Here is a 20,819-nt window from a genome sequence, read left to right as displayed (position 1 = left end):
CTGAATTGAGAAACCCAACACTCAAAAGACAGTAAAAAAAAAAAGTCATCGTTAACCCACAACTACTTTGCTTTTTTTTTTTTGTTTTGTTTTTTTAAATGCCTTTCTTTTAATTTGCTCCAGGCTGTCACCATCATAAACATTAACTGTACAGGCAACGTTTCAGGTAACATTCTAAAAAAGTCGTACGAGGACAAAGAGATGTTAAGTCAATGTAAAATCCAACTAAAACCAAGTAAAACTACAGGAAGCGTAAGGACACATCATGAGCTTTGATGCGAGTTATACTTTCAGCTATTTCTTACAGTATACTGACAGTGGGATGACATCCATGACACACATTTATAGATATAAAAATATCAAATGAGAACACAAGGTGACATGAGTTTGATGTACGCTTAATACGGACACACGGGGTCGGATTTTGTTTTGCGCTTGTCCTCATTCGGGCGGCCACTTGCAGGGCACACAGAGACAAACAAGCGTTCACACTCACACCCCCGCCGGAGTTTATTTACAGCAGTGTTATCATTTTGTGTCTGACTTTCATCATGTTTATATTTGTTGCCTTTTTGTTTTAAGTTTGTTAAATTTTTTTCCCAAGCCCAAATGTTTTTTCTGCTATTTTTGCCAGCTTTCTGTACTTTTTTTTTGGGGGGGGGTCTGCTTTTTAATGGTCATGTTTTCCAAGTTTTTGTAAGCTTTTTATAGGTTATTACTTGTCTGTTTTTTGTTTTTTTTTAAATCACATTTGTATCAGTTAGCCCCCATTTTTTGCTTGATTTGAACTTGTTTTTGTCAAAGTTTTTGCTGTATTTTTTGCCAGATTTGTGTCAGTTTTTTTTATATACTTTTATATTTTTTTTGTCTGCTTTTTAAAAATCACACAGAAAAGTCTGTCTGATTCTTGTAATATTTTTGTACTTTCTTTACTCTTGTTTGTTCGTCGGATTTTGAAATTTTCTTTTCATGCTTTCTTTAAAAAAAAATCGACGCTTTTGCCCAATTTATTAAAAAAAATCCTAAATTCGGCATATTTTTGTGTGGTATTGTAAATTTCTTTTTATGATTTATTGTCTTTTTTTGTTAAATCTTTGTCTCTTTTGTCCCTGTCTGTTTTTTTTTTGTACTTTTGTCTCCTTTAAAAATAATAATAACAATAACAACAGATTATTGTCTGATTTTTGTTTTCCATTTTTGGAAACACTTTTGTTCATGTTTTTGTTAGATTGGTTTGCCGGATTCAGTTTTTTTTTTTTGCACCTTTCTACATGATTTTAATCACATATTTGCCAGATTTTGTTCAGGTTTGTTAGGATTGTCTGTCTCTATAATTGACCAGTTGAGTGTGTACTCTGCTTTTCAACGCAGGTCAGCTGGCATAACCGCTACGCCAACCTGCTGCCAACACGTTTAACAAATATCTACAAAGCACTGCGGTACGTGAAAGAGATTTACAGTCTGTCACAGCGTTTAAATTCCCGCAGTGTCGTTATTGCTGTTTTTGTAGCCGGTGCACACGTGACTGTAGACTTGCGTCTTAAAGGTGAATCTTTTATGACAGGCGTCGCAGCTGAACAGCCTCTCCCCGGTGTGTGTCCTCATGTGCATGGAGACGTACGTTTTGGTGGAGAAGCCTTTTTTGCACACGGGACACGTGAAGGGTTTCTCCCCGGTGTGCGTCCGCATGTGCGTCCTGACGTCGCGCTTGCAGAAGAAGCAGCGGCCGCACACTTCGCAGCTGAAGGGTTTCTCCCCCGTGTGCCTCTTCATGTGCGTCTTCAGGTGCGCTTTGGTGTTGAAGCGTTTGGCGCACACGGAGCAAGCGAACGGCTTGTCGGCAAAGTGTCTCTTCATGTGCACGTTCAGGTAGTGCTTGAGGGAGAAGGACTCGGCGCACAGCGTGCAGTTGAAAGGTTTGTCCGCCGAGTGCGTTCTCACGTGGATGGTCAAATCGCCGTTTCGGGAGAAGCGTTTGCCGCAAACCGTGCAGCCGAAAGGTTTCTCCCCGGTGTGGATTCGCATGTGTCGGTTCAACGTGGCCTTCTGGACGAACGACTTGCCGCACTCGGAGCAGATGAAGCCCGTGTGTTGCGTGGCGTCGCGTTTGGCGCTCTTATTGCGGTCCGGTTCCGAAGAGTGCGGCGTCGTGTCGTCCGCTTGCGATCCTCCGCATTCGGCGTCCGTCGCCACGTGCGTTTCCAATTCTTCTTTCGCAGAGAAACCTTTCCCGCACGCCGGGCAGCTAAACGGGAGACCGGCGTTGTGCTTTCTCATGTGCGTGATCAGATATCTCTTGACGGGGAACGTTTTGGCGCAAACGCTGCATTCGAAGGGCTTGTCGCCTGTGTGTTTGACCTGGACGTGTACCTTCAGATCGGACTTGCGGGTAAATCGTTTGGTGCAACACGAACAACCGAAAGGTTTCTCCCCGGTGTGCGTTATCATGTGTCTGTTCAGATGCCCCTTGTGGTAAAAGGTTTTCCCGCATTTGGAGCAGATGAAGTCATTGCTGTCGCCGTCGCCTTCGGGCTTCTTACTGGCGTCGTCGCTGTGATCCGTATCAGAAGAGGGAGACATCGCGTCGCCGTCATCGTCGTCCACGTCCGAAAGCGAGGCAAAGTTGCTAGCGACTTGGGACGGAACAGCACGGGCGCCGCTCGAGGCCGAAGCGTTCTCTGCCGCGTGTGTCGTCACGTGCAACGCCAGACATTCCCGACTAGAGAAACGTTTCGTACAAACCGAGCAGGCGAAAGGTTTCTCAGCCGCGTGCGTCCTCATGTGGTTGATGAGTTTGTATTTATCTCGGAAGCCCTTAGCGCAAACCGAGCAGGAGTAGGGATGCTCCCCCGTGTGAATTCGCATGTGTCTGTTCATGTGATGCTTTAAGTAGAAGGTTTTGGCACAAAAGGAGCAAGCGAAGTGTTTCTCTCCCGTGTGCGTGATCATGTGGATTTTCAAACTTCCCTTGTGCGCGAACCTTTTGCCGCATTCAGAGCACTTGAACTGTTTGTTGTCTGCGTGGTGTGCGGTATCCCTTTGGGAGTTCTGAACCAAAGTTTCTTCGCCGTGGTCGCTGTGATCAGTTTCGGAAGAGTGCGACATCATGCCGTCCATGTCTGATCCTCCTCCATCTGCTTTTCTGCTGCGCTCGCTTTGACCGCGATGAAGCCGCAGAGCTTCACCGCCGCCGTCGTCTTCACTCTTCACGGCCACGCCGCCGCCGGTCAACGCAAAGGCGGTCACGTCAGCCTCCTCATCCTCCAGCGCCGGAAGCCGCTCGCTATCCCGACTGCTCCACGCTTCCTCTTTTATGCGAGGGGGCTCTGGTAGCTCCTCCTCCACATTGGCGCGCCACTCCCGCTGCGCCGAAAGAACCTCTTCTTGATGCTCCACCAACACCTGCTGGATGTCTGCAGCACACAAGAGACACTGCATGTGATTAGATTCTGGCATTTGAGCACTGACATTACCGCCCACTTGGACTATTGCAACAATCTCAACATGAACAACCATTAAAATGGTTGTTAAAAAATGAAAATAGCATAACAGCTTCGGTGCTACAGTACACTTTTCACAAAAAAATCTGGCTGGAAGCGCGTTACAGCGGACAGTAACCACTAACCAATTACGATCAGCAAATTAGCAGGTAAATTAATAAGCGTCTCGAAAGAAAATAATCTAACAGCTACAGAGCACGTCCAATAACCAGAAATGAATCCGCTCGTTATCGCAACCGTCAGGAGAGGCCTATAAACTCAAAAGTGTATGAATATAATATCAGTAATCTCATTTGTGTTTGTTTGCACTGTCAAGTGTTAACTTATTGTTTGGAGTCAAAACATCTGTATGAATAATGTTCTCAAAAGTACACAAAATATCTGTTTAATTATTATTTGTTTTTATTTCTTTGTCTATTGTTATCCTTATTTTGGACTAGATAACCCATTCAAAAGCACTCCCATTCCCATTTTTACACTTGTGCGTATATCGTGATATTAGAGCGTTAGCGTGAATGGATTGCCATATCGTCCAGCCTTAGATGTGATGACGTTAAACTGCCGGGAAGGCAGTTACATAAATTACATTTCAACAGGTAAATGGATTCCGAAAATAGACATTCAGACATTGTTAACGTCATCATTGAGGGACTGGATAATTGACCCTGGCGCTTACTGTTTACAAACATTATTTATTTAAAAAAAAAAAAACTGTCACGAAAAGCACGCTGCAAATATTATTTAGGATTATTACAATTTAATCAGAGGCAATGGAAGAGACGTGTCAGATTTTTTTTTTTTTTTTTTTTTTTGACGTTTGGTTTTGCAATAATGAATGAGGTTTTCAGTGAGACTCCCATGAGACTTGACCGCAGTCTTTACACAAGGGGGGACGGGGTGGGGGGCGTGAGATTTCACATTTGTGTGTCAGAAAGGAGCACATACCTTCCGATGCCGTGAAAAGCAGGTGAGCTAGCGCCAGTCAAAATGGTGGCTGGCTCGCAATGGCGGACTACAACTCATCGCGAATTAGTTCCAGTTCGCCATTACGCCAGTCTTCCCATCTCCGACTTGGCAACACGTCAGCGGAAAACAAGCGAAACAAGTTCCTAGCTGTTGAACACGTGAGATGAAAACGGTCCAGCAAACCTGTTGAGTGGACTCCAACTTGAGGTTTGAGAACAGCATCCAGGAGTTCGCGTTGTCGCACGTTCTCCGCTTTCGTGCGACAAAGTTCCTCCTCGTACTCCGCTAGGGTTTCGTCGAATAGTTCGAAGATCTCCTCGATGGCCACGTTGAGTCGCTGCTTCACCAGCTCTCGCAACATCCTCACTTTACACATTTTTTCCCCCCACAGCGTCCAAATGACGCTAGCTCTCCCCAGATCAGCGATGTGGCGCTAACTTCCGGCTTTTTCTTCTTCGGCGCTGGCTTTGCGGAAGTGGGCAATGCACGGCGACGCGTTGCTGCCATCTTCCGGATTTGCTTGCATCTCGCTACAAATATCTTTCTTCCGCTGTTTCTTTTTGAACTTTACGGTGTGTTTATTTAGGTATGTGTTTCATTTAATTTAGCTTTATCAGTGCCCTTATGTTACTTTATTTTTCAATAACACCAAGTACAATGGTTTGAAGAATGAATGTTTGGCCTAAAAGTGTGGTGACACCTTTATTTTAACAAAGTTGTTGAGTTAAGAAAATACTTTCCGTTATTTTCCTACTTATAAATAAACAGTTGTTAAAGAACAAATGGAAACACATTGAACTTCAAAGTTAAACACAATTGAACTGTACAAAAGCAATTATTTTGAGTACCACCAGAGAGAGCATTCATACCACAATTTGAGAATGACTTTTCTTGTCCATTATTTTAGAGACGTTTACATAAAATTGAAGCTTTTAAACGGGCTCCCTCTAGCGTTAAGCGACGGAATCACTGCCCCAGAACAGTAGCGGTATTTAACTTTGAAGTTCATCCATCCATCCATCCATTTTCTGAGCCGCTTCTCCTCACTAGGGTCGCGGGCGTGCTGGAGCCTATCCCAGCTGTCATCGGGCAGGAGGCGGGGTACACCCTGAACTGGTTGCCAGCCAATCGCAGGGCACATCGAAACAAACAACCATTCGCACTCACAGTCATGCCTACGGGCAATTTAGAGTCTCCAATTAATGCATGTTTTTGGGATGTGGGAGGAAACCGGAGTGCCCGGAGAAAACCCACGCAGGCACGGGGAATAACATGCAAACTCCACACAGGCGAGGCCGGGGATTGAACCCGGGTCCTCAGAACTGTGAGGCTGACGCTCTAATCAGTCGTCCACCGTGCCGCCAACACAAACATATACTGTTTTATTGTTCAGATTATGTTTTGAACTCTTCATGGAAACATTGTATTTGGGAGTCTAAGTCAATGTGGTTTTATATGTTGAAAAGTACATTATCAGTAGAGTTGAGCGCTCTGTGTTTAGGGAGTATTTATTAGAGCAGTGTCAGTATCAGTATTAGACAATATTTATTAGTAGAAACGCTCCCACTCGCAAAATCACTGTCAGTTTCATAACATGTGCGTACCAGCCAATTTTCTTCACACCACCGTACGTACTGTATGCCAGTGAATCAGAATTCATTCTGAACGACAGGCTCGTGCCCGCAAGCTGCAATCTGCATAAACCGTGCCCCTATTTCCCTACAGGACGTCCGTTTGATGCATCTCAGCCAATGTTTATTGTCACAAGTGATATGAGGCCCCAAATGTTTAATAACTAATCTTTGTCCTATTTTCAATACATTTTCATTTCATTTTTAACTGTCTGTTTTTTAATTTAGGTAAGATTTTTAATTAACTTTCACGTGCGATACATTTCAATTGAATCATTACTTAAGTACAGTTTTTAGTTTTCTATATTTAAGTGCAGTGCTATTGTTCAAACTTTTATTTGCTTACAATAATATTTAAATATACTTTAAGGAGGAAAAAATGTGTCTTGTTTTTATTAACTCTTAGGCTTACTACTTTACTATTTTAATGTTGGTCATACTTGGAGAGTTTTTTTTTTTTTTTATTTGGTGTAAAAAAGTTCAAGTCTAACTGGACTAGAAACGGGCAACATTTGATTCTTAAAACAATCGTAGGTGACGAAAGTTCAAATATGTATGTAAAATAGTGAATTTTAACAATATAAAACAAATTAATTTGTGTGTTATTTTTATTTACAAATAAATGAATCAACCACTTGAGATAAATGTATACACATTTAAAAAAAAACATTTTAACCTCATTCATAGAGGAATTTAAAAAAGTAAAAATAAAAAAAAAAAATAAAAAAATAAATATATATATATATATATATATATATATATATGTGTGTGTATGCAAGATATGTAAGCTTCACCTAACTTAGTACTTCTACGCAAACAATTAAAACGAACAAAAGGTGAGCCACTCAAAACTGGCCAAGGCAACAAGGCTCCTTTAATAAAAACTAAAAAGGCACAGACAATAATCACGCAAGTACAAAGAAACAATATTACAGATTAAAGCTGCAAGCAGTGACAAATAGACGCTCTTACCCGCTTGTTCACGGTGAATCCTCCAATGGATCATCAAACATTGATGCCGCGCCCCGCAATAATGTCAACTTCATGATCAAGCGGACTCATTAAAATACTAAATAGCAATTCCAATTGAACTAGGACATGTCTCGGTCCGTCCACCCGCGGTTCACACTCCAAGCTGCAGAAAAACGAGCGGCTGACGGTCGCAGAACGCCACACACTGCGCGACAGCTCGGTCGCCCGAGGTGCGGCGGCGGGCCTTTCGTCCGCCTTGAACTTTCACCCAAAGGCCAATTTTTCCCAACTTGTTCTGAGTGAGTCAATATCACCTTAAGGTGCCTTTAATTGAAGACTTCCCTTTAATTGAAAGTTTACATTTTCCATTCAAGTTCATATTCATTGTATTAAGTCAACGTTATGCTTTTAGAAATGCATATTGGTCAAGCGCCCATATTTTTTTTCTTTTTAATTAACTGCAAACAGACGCCGTACATGAAATGGTGAATGACAGGGTGGACATTTTTGGCTGATGTTAGCATTTAACTAGCACCTGGTGGAACGTCACTTGATTCAGTTAGGAAGCCGGCTGCTTGAAAAAGTAGATTTCTAATCTCTAAAAGGTTTTTACATCAACTGATATTTCACTGTGACAGAGTGGACATGTTAACCACGACATCCAACTACACATAATATGACAATTACGAAATTCAAGTGTAAATAAATACTTAATCTGCAACTATTCGCTGTTTCAACCTCCATTGCAGAAAGACAAAATGATGGGCGTCAAAGGCTTTCTTAAAGGGACAGTAACCCCATAATGACAGGGTGGACAGCAATTTCAAAGACGCATGCAAAATGTTCGATATGATTGTGAAAAAAGAATATACGAGATCAAAATGACTTAGTTGATCAAATAACTAGTTGTGGACAACAAACCTATATCAAAATATCACATACATCCACTGAAAAAAGGTTTGGTACAAAGTCAAGGAAAGAGAATTTACGAGACTTCTCATTGTACTGATGTGTGCAGAGTTTGGTCACTTCTAATAAGACTTGAAGAGTTTCAATATTCTGCTACATTTTCATGATGACGGAGTGATTTTGATGCGGACGCCAAAGGCACTTCAGCGTGATATTGACCCGAAAGGTATTCCGTCGCTGTCGGGCGGAAACCTCACATACGGTAAATGTTTTGTTTTTGTTTTGTTTTTTTAATACCCCCACAAATTGATCCTGTTGGTCTGTCCCCACATCTTATACTTACTTTATGCATTATTATCCAAAATAAAGTGTTGAAATTAGCTTGAGCGCCAAACCATTACCGGTAACTCTTGAACGCGTCTGAGAAGTGTCAAAACTCCGCCTCTTCTCTCACACTGCAGGAGCTGTGCGGCATTATGTCACCTCAAGATTCAAAGTCTGGATATATATTTTTTAAAAGACAATAACGAGCGAAAATAGTTACGTTAGACATATTTGAGTAAGCCTGTTTTGTTAAAAATGGAGAGCTGTAAATGCTTCAGCTGCAAATGTGCAGTAAGATTATTTAATGACTTACTCTTGGCTCTTTGCAACCTTTGCGAAAGAGTTTGGGAAGATGATTGTTTGCTTTTTGTGGGGGTATTAAAAATGATTATTGTCCTACCGTTTCAATCAAGAGAGCGTAGTAAGTCAGCAATTTTCTTCGCTATTAAATTAGTGACTGAACATGATTTTGTGGTGGCGTTGTGCTGATGCAGGTGGGCACCAGTATATGACAGGATTATAAACTCGGACAATGCAACGCGTGGCAATTCCGTTTCATTTGATTTCCTGAACGATTTTGGAGATCGCAAGGATTGCGCCCGACACCGACGATATGTTGCTCTCACCTCAACTCGTCAACTCGTTTGACCGTCGCTTCAGAATGCATCGAAACGGCTGCGGCATCCATCCCGGCGCACCGGTGTTTGTCCAGCTGATACTTAGACGAGAATCTCTGACCGCACGCGTCGCAAACGAACGCCTTCTCCCCCGTGTGCGTCCTCAAGTGTATCATCATGTTCTTCTTATGCGTGAATCTTTTATCGCACACGTGGCAGCTGAACGTCTTCTCCCCGCTGTGTTCGCCCATGTGCGCTTTCAAATCGTCACCCCGGGTGAAACTGTTCCCTTACCGACGAACGTTTTGCCGCACTCTGAGCGGCTGAAGTGATTTCCGTCGCCCTCTGTCGTCACGTGTTGCCTCGCGTGGAGCACGAGACATTGCGTGCTGGTGAAAACTTCGGCGCAAACGGAGCAGGTGAAAGGTTTCTCGCCGGTGTGCGTTTTCATGTGTATCATCAAGTATTTCCTCAGAGAGAATCCTTTAGCACAAATCACGCAGCTGAAAGGTTTCTCGTCCGTGTGCGTGGCCATGTGTATCTTCATGTCGCACTTTCTGTAGAATTTTTTGGCACAAAACGAACACGCAAAATCTTTCTCTCCCGTGTGTATGATCATGTGCGTTTTCAGCGTTTTCTTGTATGCGAAGGTTCTCCCGCACTCGGAGCAGACGAAGCGTTTTTTGCCGCCTTTGGCGTCCGAGGGCTCTTTGGCGTCGTCGCTGTGATCCGTGTCGGACAACGGGGACATCATGTCGGCCGTGTCGGATAGCGAAGCGAACTTGTTGTCCGGTGAGTGTCGATTTCCAGCAGCTTCTCTCTTCCCCTCACTTGGACTGTGACGAAGCTGTGAGGAAGCACCTTCGTCCTCTTCCCTCTTGACATGGACGCCAGAAAATGTGAACTTGTTGACATCAGCCTCTTCCTCCTGCCTCGGAAGTTGCTGCTCATCCCGACTGCTCCAGACGTCCTCCTTTTCCTCTTTAATTTGGGGTGGCTCTACCGGCCCCTCCGGCTCCGCACTAAGAACCTCGTCTTGACTCTCCACCAACACTTGCTGCATGTCTGCACCACACAAGCAAAGCAAATATTACAAAAGATTCCTTCCGGAGAAGGGTTAGTAAAGTACAGTAAACGTGTTGAGTACAGTTCAGTTGTATTTGACTTTTAAGCACAATACAAATTTGCATTTAAATATCTACAACTGCTTGTTTTCTAACATTAACTCATGTGCAATAAATTTTACTCTAATCAGTATTTAAGCAAATACTTTTTTTGCTGTCCTATGTCACTATACATTTCCTTTTTTTCTTCCTATTTGCTTTCTGGAATGATTCGGGCAGACTTGACGCCATCAGCATTTGACAGCTTAGTCTAGTGACTTTTGGGACAGCCTATGTTCAATGAAGCACAGTGTTAATGTTAATGTCAAATGTTAATGCTAAAAAAATACGTTGCAACTTTTCTTTATTAAAAACACGTAAGAAAATGTTTTTTTTTTTTTTTTTTTGGTGGGGGGGGGGGGGGCTAATGGCATTTCAATTCATTTCTATGGGGCAAATGTATTGTTTGACAATAACCAATGAGCAACGTTGAGCCCTGTGTGACGTTAATTCCCAAAGACTTCACGGAGATGGACGTCGTTGACATTTGAATACAGCTACACGTTATTTACATACATGGTGCAAATGTAATAATGGTAAAGGTATCCAAACCTGCTCTGTGGAGTCGAACATGAGGATTGAGAAGAGCGTCCAGGAGTTGGCGTTGGCGTTCTTTCTCCTCTTTGCTTCGATTAAGTTCCTCCTCGTACTCGGCTATCGTCCTCTCAAACAGTTCAAATATTTCTTCGACGGCCACGTTTAGCCGCTGCTTCACCAACGTTCTCAGAATTCGGACTTTACACATTTTGGGACACAATCACAGTCACTCTCTGCTTAGCTGTGTGTCGCTAACGTCCGCCGATGTCTGGCTGTAGAGGGCGGGAACGTTGGCGCTGCGTTGTGACGTCAATTGTAGGCGACACGCAAGAAAAAGGACTACATTACCCACACATTTCTTTCCACGGTAGTCTGTCTGTATGCCTAAAAAATATCGACAGTTCAGCGGACAAAAACTCTTTTGGAACTTAATAAAAAGAAACAAAAACTTTTTTAAAAAGTAAAAAAAAACCGGCTAATTTTAAACCTTTTTCTAGTGGCTGATTATTTTATAAATATTTAATTTATTATTGTGAATATTTTAGTTAAAGCGACATTGATGGGCAATGTCCGAATTATCACATTGCTATTTTATACTTTGGTGCGTTTGATACTGATTACAAATAATTGATCAGAAACAACTCCCCAGTTACTCAGTTTTTTTTTTTTTTTTTTCACTGAATACTTCGTATTTGGAGGACTTCTTTTTACTTTTACTTGAGTCATATTCTCAAGCCTAAAGTTGTCTCAAGCAACAGTACTCTTGCTTGAGTGGATTTTTTGGCTACTATTGACCAGCCACCCACTTTTGTTTGAGCAATTTTAGGCCATTCAGCGTGATTTTATGGTAATTACATATTTCTGGATACTCACATAACAGGTATTCTGGAGTCAATTCGATGGGAGATTGTTTTATTTAAATTGGATATTATATGTGCCTTGGATCAACAAAGGTGGGGAAACACGCCTAGACTGTCGACACACCCCTGTTGGATCTCGCTGCTGGGCGTGGGCCCACTCTCTAATCGCGATACAAAGCGCTTGTGATCACTCGTCTTCCTGGACTATCCTCTCATTTGCACCGCATAGCCACGCCCACTCACATCCCAGAAGCCACGCCCACTGGAAAACTTCCTCTGAAAATGTAAAGTGTCTCTTACTAGGTTAATTTTGTGAAAATGCATAATTGTGGCAAAACGGGGACATTTTGGAATGTGGAAAAAAGGGTTTCCTGAAAGTCCTGAATCTTGGGATGAGGAAGTTGAATGGTTTGAATCGGTTGCTAAATGAGGAAGGAAAAAAAAAAAAAAAAAACTAAAAGTCGAGAACTTTAGTGTTAAATAACGTGCATGTTTCTACAGGATAATTGCCAGGAGGTCGCAGGCAACGTTGTTGTTACGGTTTCCCTCAACGGACCGTTTATGACTGTGAAACCATATAAATGTTTCATCGCCTCATCAAAGTATTACATATACACAACAAATTGACAGGTAACTAGTTTTGAAATCAGAAGTCAAAGAGAATAGTGTCTTCAATTATTCCTTTAATAAGGAGTTTGGTAAACCCCCCCCCCCCCAAAAAAAAGAAATTCTTGTAAGATCTCATCTTTATTTATTACATACGACAATTTGACATTTTGGAACCGGTTTGAGCAAGAATCATGGAAGTTGACGCAAATTTCATGTTGTGGGCGACCATGCAATTCCAGTTATTGGAGGGATGTTGTCATTACAATAAAAGCTCAACAGAAAATGAAAAAGACAAAAGTAGAAAGGTTCACACGAGTGTTTTTATTATAAGTCAAAAATGGATACATTTCTTACAAATTACTTTTTATATAAAAAAAAAAAAAAACTGATAGGTGATTTTCAGCTTCAGCTAGATGTTCACTTCATGGCAAAATGTTCTTGGAATCTTTTGGCACAGAGTAAAATGGGAAAGTATTTTCTTTTTCAACAGGGTATAGTAATATTCCACAAATTGGGAGTTCACTATTCACAAATTCCCCTATTTGCGTTTTTTTTTTCTTCCCCTCCAACCCCTTTGGAACCTATCCCCAGCGATTTCCTGCAAAAACGGTCCCATTCGTGTTTTGTGTGCTCTTTCTGAAACGCCGTAAAATGCCACAGGAAAAAGCCCCCCCCTCAATTGAGACAGGCGACAAGGAAATATGTTGCAGTGGCGCATCTCGACCGAGAGACACAAGCGGGGAGGAGCGACGTTTAGCCTGGGTTGTTCACGAAAGTTGCGGAGCCTCTTCGCCGCACGTGCACGTGTATGTGCACTTTATTTTGCATTTTTCTCAAAATCATCTGTAAGCCACTTATTTTCAAGGATAATGCAAAATAAGTTGGACTTCAAAGTGTTTTGGTATAATAATTGGTGGAATATTTACAGTTTATACTATTACTATAGGCAATTATAAACAATTGTGAGGAGGGGTCAATGACTAGCGATTTTTTAGGATAGGGGCTGAGCCCTTCTGGGGGGGATTACTGTACACATAATTGAAACTTCTTTTTTTTGAGAAAGAGAGACCCCACACACACACACACACACACACACATTTTTCTATGGAAAAATGGCTTTATGGAAAACCTTTTGAGCATTCATTCAATACCCTTGACATCCATCTTAAGGTCCAGGTACTAGTCTGCATTTTGTCCTCACTAGTAAGACAATGCAGCACACTAGTACAAAGACTATCTTACTAGTATTTATTTTTCTCCCCCCCCACTCGTGAATCACATTTCTGCACTCTAGTAGGACAACTCTGGCATACTAGTTGGACAATTACATGTGACTAGCGAGGCAGAACTGCGCATTAGTTGACATCAGTGCGCTACTAGTAATACTTGTGAAGCGCTAGATGTTAATCAGTAGAATTGTATGTTATTAGTAGTACTACTAGCACGCGTAGACGCAGTTATTCTACAAGTGCCCTGTTTGTACATGGACCTTAAGCTGGAAATCAAGGACATCGGCTAAATGCTCAAACTGCTTTCCATAAAGTACTAATGGCATACAGGCCCAAAATTGGAACTAGCAGTGGTGGGGGTGGGAAGAACATTACAAGTATGACAATTATTTTGCTAGTGCGCCCTAATCTTTCTACTCGTGTGTTGTATTGTGAGGACAGAGTGCACTAGTACATTGGACCTTTACCTGGATATCAAGGATATGGACTAAATTCTCAATCACCGTTTCATATTGAAGCATTTTGCGCATTTATTCAATAGCATGGATAGCGAAGACAGGGAAAGCCGCTTAAGCATTTATTCAATTTAATAAATCCATCCATCTTAAGGTTGCACTAGAAGCCCAAAAGTGACACTAGTAGCTGAACAAATGTTATTTGTAAGACACAGTCATTCTACTAGTGCGCTGAATTGTCTCAATAGTGAGGACAAATAGCGTACTAGTACACGGACCTTAAGCTGGATATGAAGGCTATCGAAACGGCCAAAACCATATAGCTGTGGTAGTACCGCGAGCTACCTGCGGGAGGCACCATTGCGCCACAGTTACTCTTGGTTGTCAGTGTGCCGTTTAATGTGTACCGTGAGCGTTTCTTGACGGGAGAAACATTTGCTACAAATGGGGCAGACGAAGGGTTTCTCCCCCGTGTGTTGTCTCAGGTGGACGCTGAAAGACGAGCTGCCGGAGAAACCTTTGCCGCAAACCGGACAGGTAAAAGGTTTCTCCTCGGTGTGCAATCTCATGTGGATCCTGAGCGAGGAGTTACACGACAGACCTTTTGCGCAAATTGGACACGAGTAAGGCTTCTCGCCGGTGTGTTTACTCATGTGACTTCTCAAGCCGAACTTATCTCGGAATCCCTTGCCGCAAACCGAGCAGGAATAGGGATGCTCGCCCGTGTGTATCCTCATGTGTCTGTTCACGTGATGCTTCAAGGAGAATCTTTTATTGCAAACGGAGCACGCGAAGCGTTTCTCTCCCGTGTGCGTGACCATGTGATTTTTCAAAACGCTTTTGTTGACGAAGGTTTTGCCGCAGTCGGAGCAGATGAACAGTTTTTTGTCACCTTTGGAGTCCGAAGGTTCTTTGGCGTTGTCGGTGTCAGACGAGTGCGACATCACGTCGTCCATATCCGACAGCGGGGCCGAGTTGTTTGCTTGCGATTGCAGATATTCACAGAAGTCTCCGCCGCCTTCCGTTTTCATGCTCTCGCTTGCGCCGCCGCCGTTCTCATCACTTTGACTGCGACGAAGCTGCGAGGAATGAGCGCCGTCGTCTTCGCTCTTCACAAGGACACCGGACAGCGTGACCGTGGCCATGTCGAAATTGTGCGGGGCTTGACTCTCCCACGCGTCCTCCTCCTCTTCCTCCTTAATGTGGCGCGGAACCACCGGCTCCTCCTCAGAGGGAACGCCGTCGTCGTCTTGACTCTCCACCAACACCTGCTGCACGTCTGCGACACGCGGGAGAAAAGCACGGCAGCGAGTCAGCGTAAAATGTTAAAGATACTCAACTCGTACCCGGGGAAGAAAAAGGCTGCGATACTACGACATCGATACCACTTTACGAGCCTGGCGTTTACATTTCGGGGAGGCGGAAAAGAAGCCGAGCTGCGCCGTGTGTGTTAAAGTAACGGTTGTTTGACACGTTCTAATTACCATGACATCCATGCTCATTTCCATAAGGCCGTCTATCATGTTTCACATTGTGGTACGTTAGCATTAAGCAAACGGGATGTTCATGGAGCCATGTGGTTACGGAGCTGTGAGCGTCATCAGCGGGTTGCAGCAGAATTACAGAGACTGGAAGCGTCACAGAAAGTGTTTTCTCAAAAAAAAAAAATTTTGGGGGGGGGGGGGGATTTTGCCGTCCGGCTCCTTGCTTGACAACTGCAGGTTGGGCAAAAAGTACCCAAACACTGTTTTATTTTTTATTTTATTATTTTTTTAGCTGCACGGTCATGCAGTCAGCGGTCACTTCCGCCGCTCTGCAAACATCCAGTTTGGTGCGTTTGAGCTTTTAATTGGTGTCGTCTTGGTCTCATGACGTCCTAATACGAGCGCACTGTTTAAATACCAAATGCTAATTGAACCGGAAAATGCATTAGTTAGTACATTCGTGGATCAAACGCCCGTTGTGAAATTCGCTCCTTGTTGGAGAACAAGCAAGTTATGCAAAAAAAAAAATGAAAAATACTGAAAAGTTTAGAGGTCAAATTAAGTTCACTTCTAAACGCATTTAGGTTCCTGCTAAAAAAGTGTAACTGAAAGCCAAATATGCCTAACATTGTGTGAAAAGTGTAGATTACACTATTATACTACACGTTACGCAAATGAGCCACTCTTCAGTTGTATCTTTTTGTATATTACCGTAATGCTAAGTATAAACAAGCAAAACAAAATGGTGGCTGGCTTGTCCGCAATGGCGGACTGGCGAACTTCTCAGTCAAATATAAAAGAAAGAAGACGATACGATCATGTGATGTGGATTAGGAAACAAACCTTGTGCGTGCAATCCGCCTTGATGCTTGAAAACATTGTCGAGAAGTTCGCGTTGGCGCTCGTTCTCCTCTTTTGTTCGGCAAAGTTCCTCCTCGTACTCGGCTATGGTTCTTTCGAACAGTCCGAATATCTCTTCGACGGCCACATTTAGTCGCTGCTTGACCAACGCTCTCAAAATTTTGACTTTGCACATTTTGACAGACTAGCAATAGCGCTCTGCTTAGCAACCGGGGTGCGAAATTCAGCTTTTTCTTTCCTTCGGTCGGAACGTGCTGTTGCGTGGGCTGTGGTGACCTAAAACGCCTACGTAGACAGTTCCGCCCAAAAAGCCATACTGCGCATGCGCAGAACGGGCCGCCATCTTTGGCAAATCTACGGTGCGTCTTTGGGGACGAAACACATTTCAATTTGCGATTCTGAAAGAAGTCATTTAAAAGATGCGCAAGTTCCTCATTCGACGTATATCACTTTTACCGTCTCTCAAACATTATACGTGTTCGTACGTTTATTAATATACTCATAATTATGTGCCTTATTATATTTTTGCGCAGGGGTGGGTAAAGTATGTCTGCTCCGTTCTTTATCTGACACATTGGGCATTTATGGTATTATGCTACAACTCGAGATCTAAATTAAGATTATATTAAGATTTTCCTGTAATATTTGTTGCATTCGTGTTGCATTTTCGCATAAACTCGGTTAATTTGTATCCATTCATTAAAAAAATTCCATCATGAAATCATTTTTTAAAATTATAAATAGTGGAATAAATATTAGTCAAATCAACAAGTTCATATTTTTTAATTTGACTAAATTGTTTAATTACAATTTAATAAATGATAAAGAAAATTTAAAACAAAAACGAGAATGATTTAATTAGAATTTGATTTACAATTGAGAAATAACCAGAAAATGATTTAGAGGAAAAAAAAAAAAAAAAAAAAAGTGACAAGATGTTATCTACAGCAGCGCTTCCCAACCACTGCGCTGGTGCAAACTATTCAATGTAATTGGTCTAACAATGATTTATTTACAGAAAACAAGGCATCTTCGTTCATCTATCTATGCTGGCCATGTATAATGACAGGCAGAACAATTAAATGCTCTTCCAATCGATGGCAGAAGGTCCGTTTTGACAAAACAAAACCGTGAAGGTCTGTCGGGAATGCAGGCCTCACTTCAACATGTTTGAATGTATTGACACGGCGCACTGGTGTTTGTCCCGCTGATACTTGTAAGAGAACCTCCGCCCGCACAGGTCGCAACAGAACGCCTTCTCCCCGGTGTGCGTCCTCATGTGTATCATCACGTTTTTGTTACTGGCAAACCTTTTGGGACAAAGCGAGCAGGTGAAGGGCTTGACGCCCGTGTGTTTGACCTGCACGTGGAGCTTCACGGCGGACTTGCGGGAGAACCTTTGAGGGCAGATCGAGCAGGTGAAGGGCTTCTCGCCCGTGTGTTTGACCCGCACGTGTATCTTCATGTTTGACTTGATGGGGAATCTTCGGGCACAAAAGGAACACGCATATGGCTTCTCCCCGGTGTGCGTTCTCATGTGTATCTTGATATCCGAGTTGGTGGAGAATCTTTTAGCGCAAACTGCGCAGCTGAAGGGTTTCTCTCCGGTGTGCGTCCTCATGTGTCGGTTCAATGTTCCCTTGTGGACAAATATTTTCCCGCATTCGGAGCAGATGAACTGTTGGTTGTCGGCGTGATGCGTCGTGCCGCTTTTGGACTTCTTTTTAGCCTCGGAAGGTTTTCTGCTGCGGTTGCTGCGATCGGTGTCCGAAGAGAGCGACGTCGCGTCGTCCGTTTGTCTTAGTGGAGCCGTGTTGTCCCGTCGTGAGTGCTCCCCGTCAGCTTCTGTTCTCATTTTGCTGCCTCTGTTTTTCTGTCTCGGACTGTGAGGAGGCTGTGAAGCGTGACCTTTGTCATCCTCGCTCTTCGAGTGGCCACCGGCGAGCGCGAACGTGTTGACGTCAGCCTCCCCATCCCGACTGCTCTGCACGTCCTCCTCTTCCTCTTTAATGCGCTGGAGCTCGGCCGGCCCCTCTTCTCGGCTGTCCGCCGACACCCGCTGCACGTCTGCACCGCACAAGGAAAACAGAGGCCTTCAAGTTTTTGTTACTTACTCATAAAATATTATTGTGGCCGCGGGGGCGATTTTTGTAAAGTGGAAAAACACATTAACAGCAATTTAGTTTCTTCTTCATAGAACTTCTTTGCTAGTTTTGTCCACTGGAGGTCGCACTGAGACTACATTTCATTTCTGTGACAGTGAGCACCAACTGGAGATATATTTTAAGAGACTGAATATTGCAAAATGTCAGTCAGCAGCTTCAGTTCAAACGAGGTTGCTTTGGTGGAACCCTTTTTTTTCATTTTTGTTTTTTTTGTATGCACTGCCAAACCCTGTATGTGTACATTTCCAAGGGGATAACTGCTTAAACTGTGTTTGTGGAAATGTGGCGGCACGGTGGACGCCATCTGCCTCACGGTTCTGAGGACCGGGGTTCAAATCCCGGCCCCGCCCGTGTGGAGTTTGCCTGTTCTCCCCGTGCCTGGGTGGGTTTTCTCCGGGCACTCCGGTTTCCTCCCACATCCCCAAAACATGCGTTATAGGTTGAGTGAAGGCTCTAAATTGCCCGTAAGTGTGAATGTGTGCGCGCATGGTTGTGTGTTTCTATGCGCCCTGCGATTGGCTGGCGACCGATTCGGGGTGTACCCGGACTCTCGTCCGAAGTTAGCTGGGATGGGCTCCAGCACGCCCGCGGCCCTTGTGAGTATAAAGCGGTCCAGAAAAGTGATGGATGTGGAAATGTATAAAAATGGGAAATGATTCCTGTATCTTTTTGGGTTGTTTCATACAAGGTACATGTATATAATTCCACTGTGATCTGTAAGTTGCACACGTGCAAAGGAAAAACTGGTTCATGTCATTGTTGAAATTGCACTCATTTTTTTCTGAGGAAATTTCAAATTGCACTTATATTTTGCCACAAAAATCGATAAATGTGAATAAATGTGAAGTTGGGACGTTGTGTTAAACATAAATAACAACAGATTCCAATGATTTGCAAATCATGTTCGACCTATATTTAATTGAATACACTACAAAGGCAAGCTATTTCATGTTCAAACTGATCAACTTGATTGTTTTTTCGCAAGAAAACATTCCCTTCACGGAGGTGGACCTTTAATGTTACAATGTATTTGTGTAAAACCTCTGAAACCTACACTGGCAACACGCTGGTCTTTTGGCGACTCCAAGAACCAGAAAGAAGTCTGCAGGCTCTTGAGCTCCAGCTGCTGCCTCCGTAGACATGTTGAAAATCTCAAGACTTATTTGTATACGTTGGCGTTTAGTTCAAATACACACAGGCCTGTTTTACTGCTGCTTCTCCTCTCTCCTCCACCCCCCTCTCCTGTTTGCAGGGGGCGGGGCTGGGTGGCGATGACCAAATGTGAGACTGTTGCTGCATGGACTCTGCAACTGGACCACTTAAATCTTTTTCAACGGACTCTTGCATTGAGTTATTTAACATTGTACAGCACCATAGTGTGTGACAAATGTTGCCCACCCCACATCCATTGAAGTCTGGCCATCCTGGAAGGGGGATCCCTCCATCTGTGGTCCCTCTTCTTCCCCCAAATGGGGTTTTGAGTTTTTCCCTTGCCGATCGGGGGTTTTAGATTAAGGTTTGTCGTCAATCTTTTGTCAACTGTGGGCCTGTGAAGCCCGTCGACTCTTTTGTGTTTAATGTCTCTACAAATAAACATGGGTGGTGAACAGGAAGCTATCTAACATATAGACTTCCAACGCGGTAAACAAACCTGGTTCTTGTAATTGAACGCGGGGCTCGAGAACTTGTCGTCGTCGTCGCTCGTTTTTCTCCTTGGCTCGACAAAATTCCTCCTCGTACTCCGCGATCGTCCTCTCAAAAAGCTCGAATATCTCTTCGACGGCCACGTTGAGTCGCTGCTTCACCAGCGTTCTCAGCATTTTAACTTTACACATTTTCACACAGTGACAAAAACTATCTGCTTAATCATTTCCGGCTTTTTTTCTCTCCTCGCTTGTGGTTTGTGGAGACCCAAACGAAAACGGAAACGAGTTCCGCCAACAAGCCACACTGCGCATGCGTATATCGACCGCCATCTTGGAAAGATCTACGGTGCGCCATTTGGAACAAAACCCATATATATTTTTTTGCGTATGTGATAAGGACTGAGTGATACTAATTTATCCACAACAATGTCGGGGGGGGGGGGGGTGAATTTGATTTCTCTGCGCCCCACAAACGCATAAAATAAGATTTTTGTTTGTTACTCTTGTAAGAAAAATAAGGGCCACGCACAAAAGAAAAATATTGTCACGAGGATATTATTAATCTAATTAGTTTTTAGAAACATAATCGTACATTGGTAAAATTAAAGCCACATCACATGGATAAAGTTGTAGTTTAAAAAACAAATTGTATATTCTTTTCTAAATTAAAGTTGTCATATTATACAACATCAACATCAGATGACATCTAAAAAAAATAGACAGCTGTTTCTTCAATCAAAAATATACTTTTATTGTTTCCCAGAAAAATATTTTAACCTGTAAAATTTGCTACTATTTTTCTAAGAATATTCTACTTAATTATAGAAAAAGTAGAAGTACTCTAATAGATATATTTTTAAACAATACTAAACTTTTGATTTTTAAAATGAC

General features: G+C 43.0%; 3 protein-coding genes across 4 annotated transcripts; all 3 read right to left on the bottom strand.

Annotated features, from left to right (window-relative positions):
• Positions 1 to 63: 63 nt before the first annotated feature.
• On the bottom strand, positions 64 to 7,210 carry LOC133480382 (oocyte zinc finger protein XlCOF6-like). Of its 2 annotated transcripts, none has more exons than XM_061778287.1 (2): positions 7,070 to 7,210; positions 64 to 3,413 (listed from the first exon to the last, which is right to left on the bottom strand). In XM_061778287.1, exons 1-2 carry the CDS (start codon positions 7,101 to 7,103, stop codon positions 1,474 to 1,476), a joined length of 1,974 nt encoding a protein of 657 aa, XP_061634271.1. In that variant the 5' UTR covers positions 7,104 to 7,210; the 3' UTR covers positions 64 to 1,473. The 2 variants fall into 2 exon arrangements, with proteins under 2 accessions (XP_061634271.1, XP_061634270.1); XM_061778286.1 differs by lacking the exon at positions 7,070 to 7,210 and adding an exon at positions 4,650 to 5,108.
• Positions 6,950 to 10,903, bottom strand: LOC133480384 (zinc finger protein 350-like). Its single transcript, XM_061778289.1, has 3 exons — positions 10,635 to 10,903; positions 9,278 to 9,984; positions 6,950 to 9,164 (listed from the first exon to the last, which is right to left on the bottom strand). The coding sequence occupies exons 1-3, from the start codon at positions 10,825 to 10,827 to the stop codon at positions 8,925 to 8,927; spliced, it is 1,140 nt and encodes a 379-aa protein (XP_061634273.1). The 5' UTR covers positions 10,828 to 10,903; the 3' UTR covers positions 6,950 to 8,924.
• Positions 10,904 to 12,389: 1,486 nt separating this feature from the next.
• LOC133480879 (zinc finger protein ZFP2-like) lies at positions 12,390 to 20,217 on the bottom strand. Its single transcript, XM_061779568.1, has 5 exons — positions 19,934 to 20,217; positions 17,278 to 18,184; positions 16,407 to 16,482; positions 16,100 to 16,301; positions 12,390 to 15,051 (listed from the first exon to the last, which is right to left on the bottom strand). The coding sequence occupies exons 1-5, from the start codon at positions 20,115 to 20,117 to the stop codon at positions 14,144 to 14,146; spliced, it is 2,277 nt and encodes a 758-aa protein (XP_061635552.1). The 5' UTR covers positions 20,118 to 20,217; the 3' UTR covers positions 12,390 to 14,143.
• Positions 20,218 to 20,819: the final 602 nt, after the last annotated feature.

Source organism: Phyllopteryx taeniolatus, chromosome 7, assembly GCF_024500385.1.
Source record: "Phyllopteryx taeniolatus isolate TA_2022b chromosome 7, UOR_Ptae_1.2, whole genome shotgun sequence".
In the NCBI taxonomy this organism is placed as follows: domain Eukaryota; kingdom Metazoa; phylum Chordata; class Actinopteri; order Syngnathiformes; family Syngnathidae; genus Phyllopteryx; species Phyllopteryx taeniolatus.
This window is presented reverse-complemented; position numbering and strand designations above follow the sequence as displayed.

Coding starts and splice junctions, on each gene's coding strand:
- LOC133480384 (XM_061778289.1), bottom strand. CDS start 10,827: ATGTGTAAAGTCCGAATTCTGAGAACGTTGGTGAAGCAGCGGCTAAAC. Junction 9,985..10,634: donor TGTTCGACTCCACAGAGCAG/GTTTGGATACCT, acceptor TGTGTGGTGCAG/ACATGCAGCAAGTGTTGGTG. Junction 9,165..9,277: donor TCGTGCTCCACGCGAGGCAA/CACGTGACGACA, acceptor GCGCACATGGGC/GAACACAGCGGGGAGAAGAC.
- LOC133480382 (XM_061778286.1), bottom strand. CDS start 4,842: ATGTGTAAAGTGAGGATGTTGCGAGAGCTGGTGAAGCAGCGACTCAAC. Junction 3,414..4,649: donor AGTTGGAGTCCACTCAACAG/GTTTGCTGGACC, acceptor TGTGTGCTGCAG/ACATCCAGCAGGTGTTGGTG.
- LOC133480879 (XM_061779568.1), bottom strand. CDS start 20,117: ATGTGTAAAGTTAAAATGCTGAGAACGCTGGTGAAGCAGCGACTCAAC. Junction 18,185..19,933: donor CGTTCAATTACAAGAACCAG/GTTTGTTTACCG, acceptor TGTGCGGTGCAG/ACGTGCAGCGGGTGTCGGCG. Junction 16,302..16,406: donor TTTTGGGCGGAACTGTCTAC/GTAGGCGTTTTA, acceptor CGCTATTGCTAG/TCTGTCAAAATGTGCAAAGT.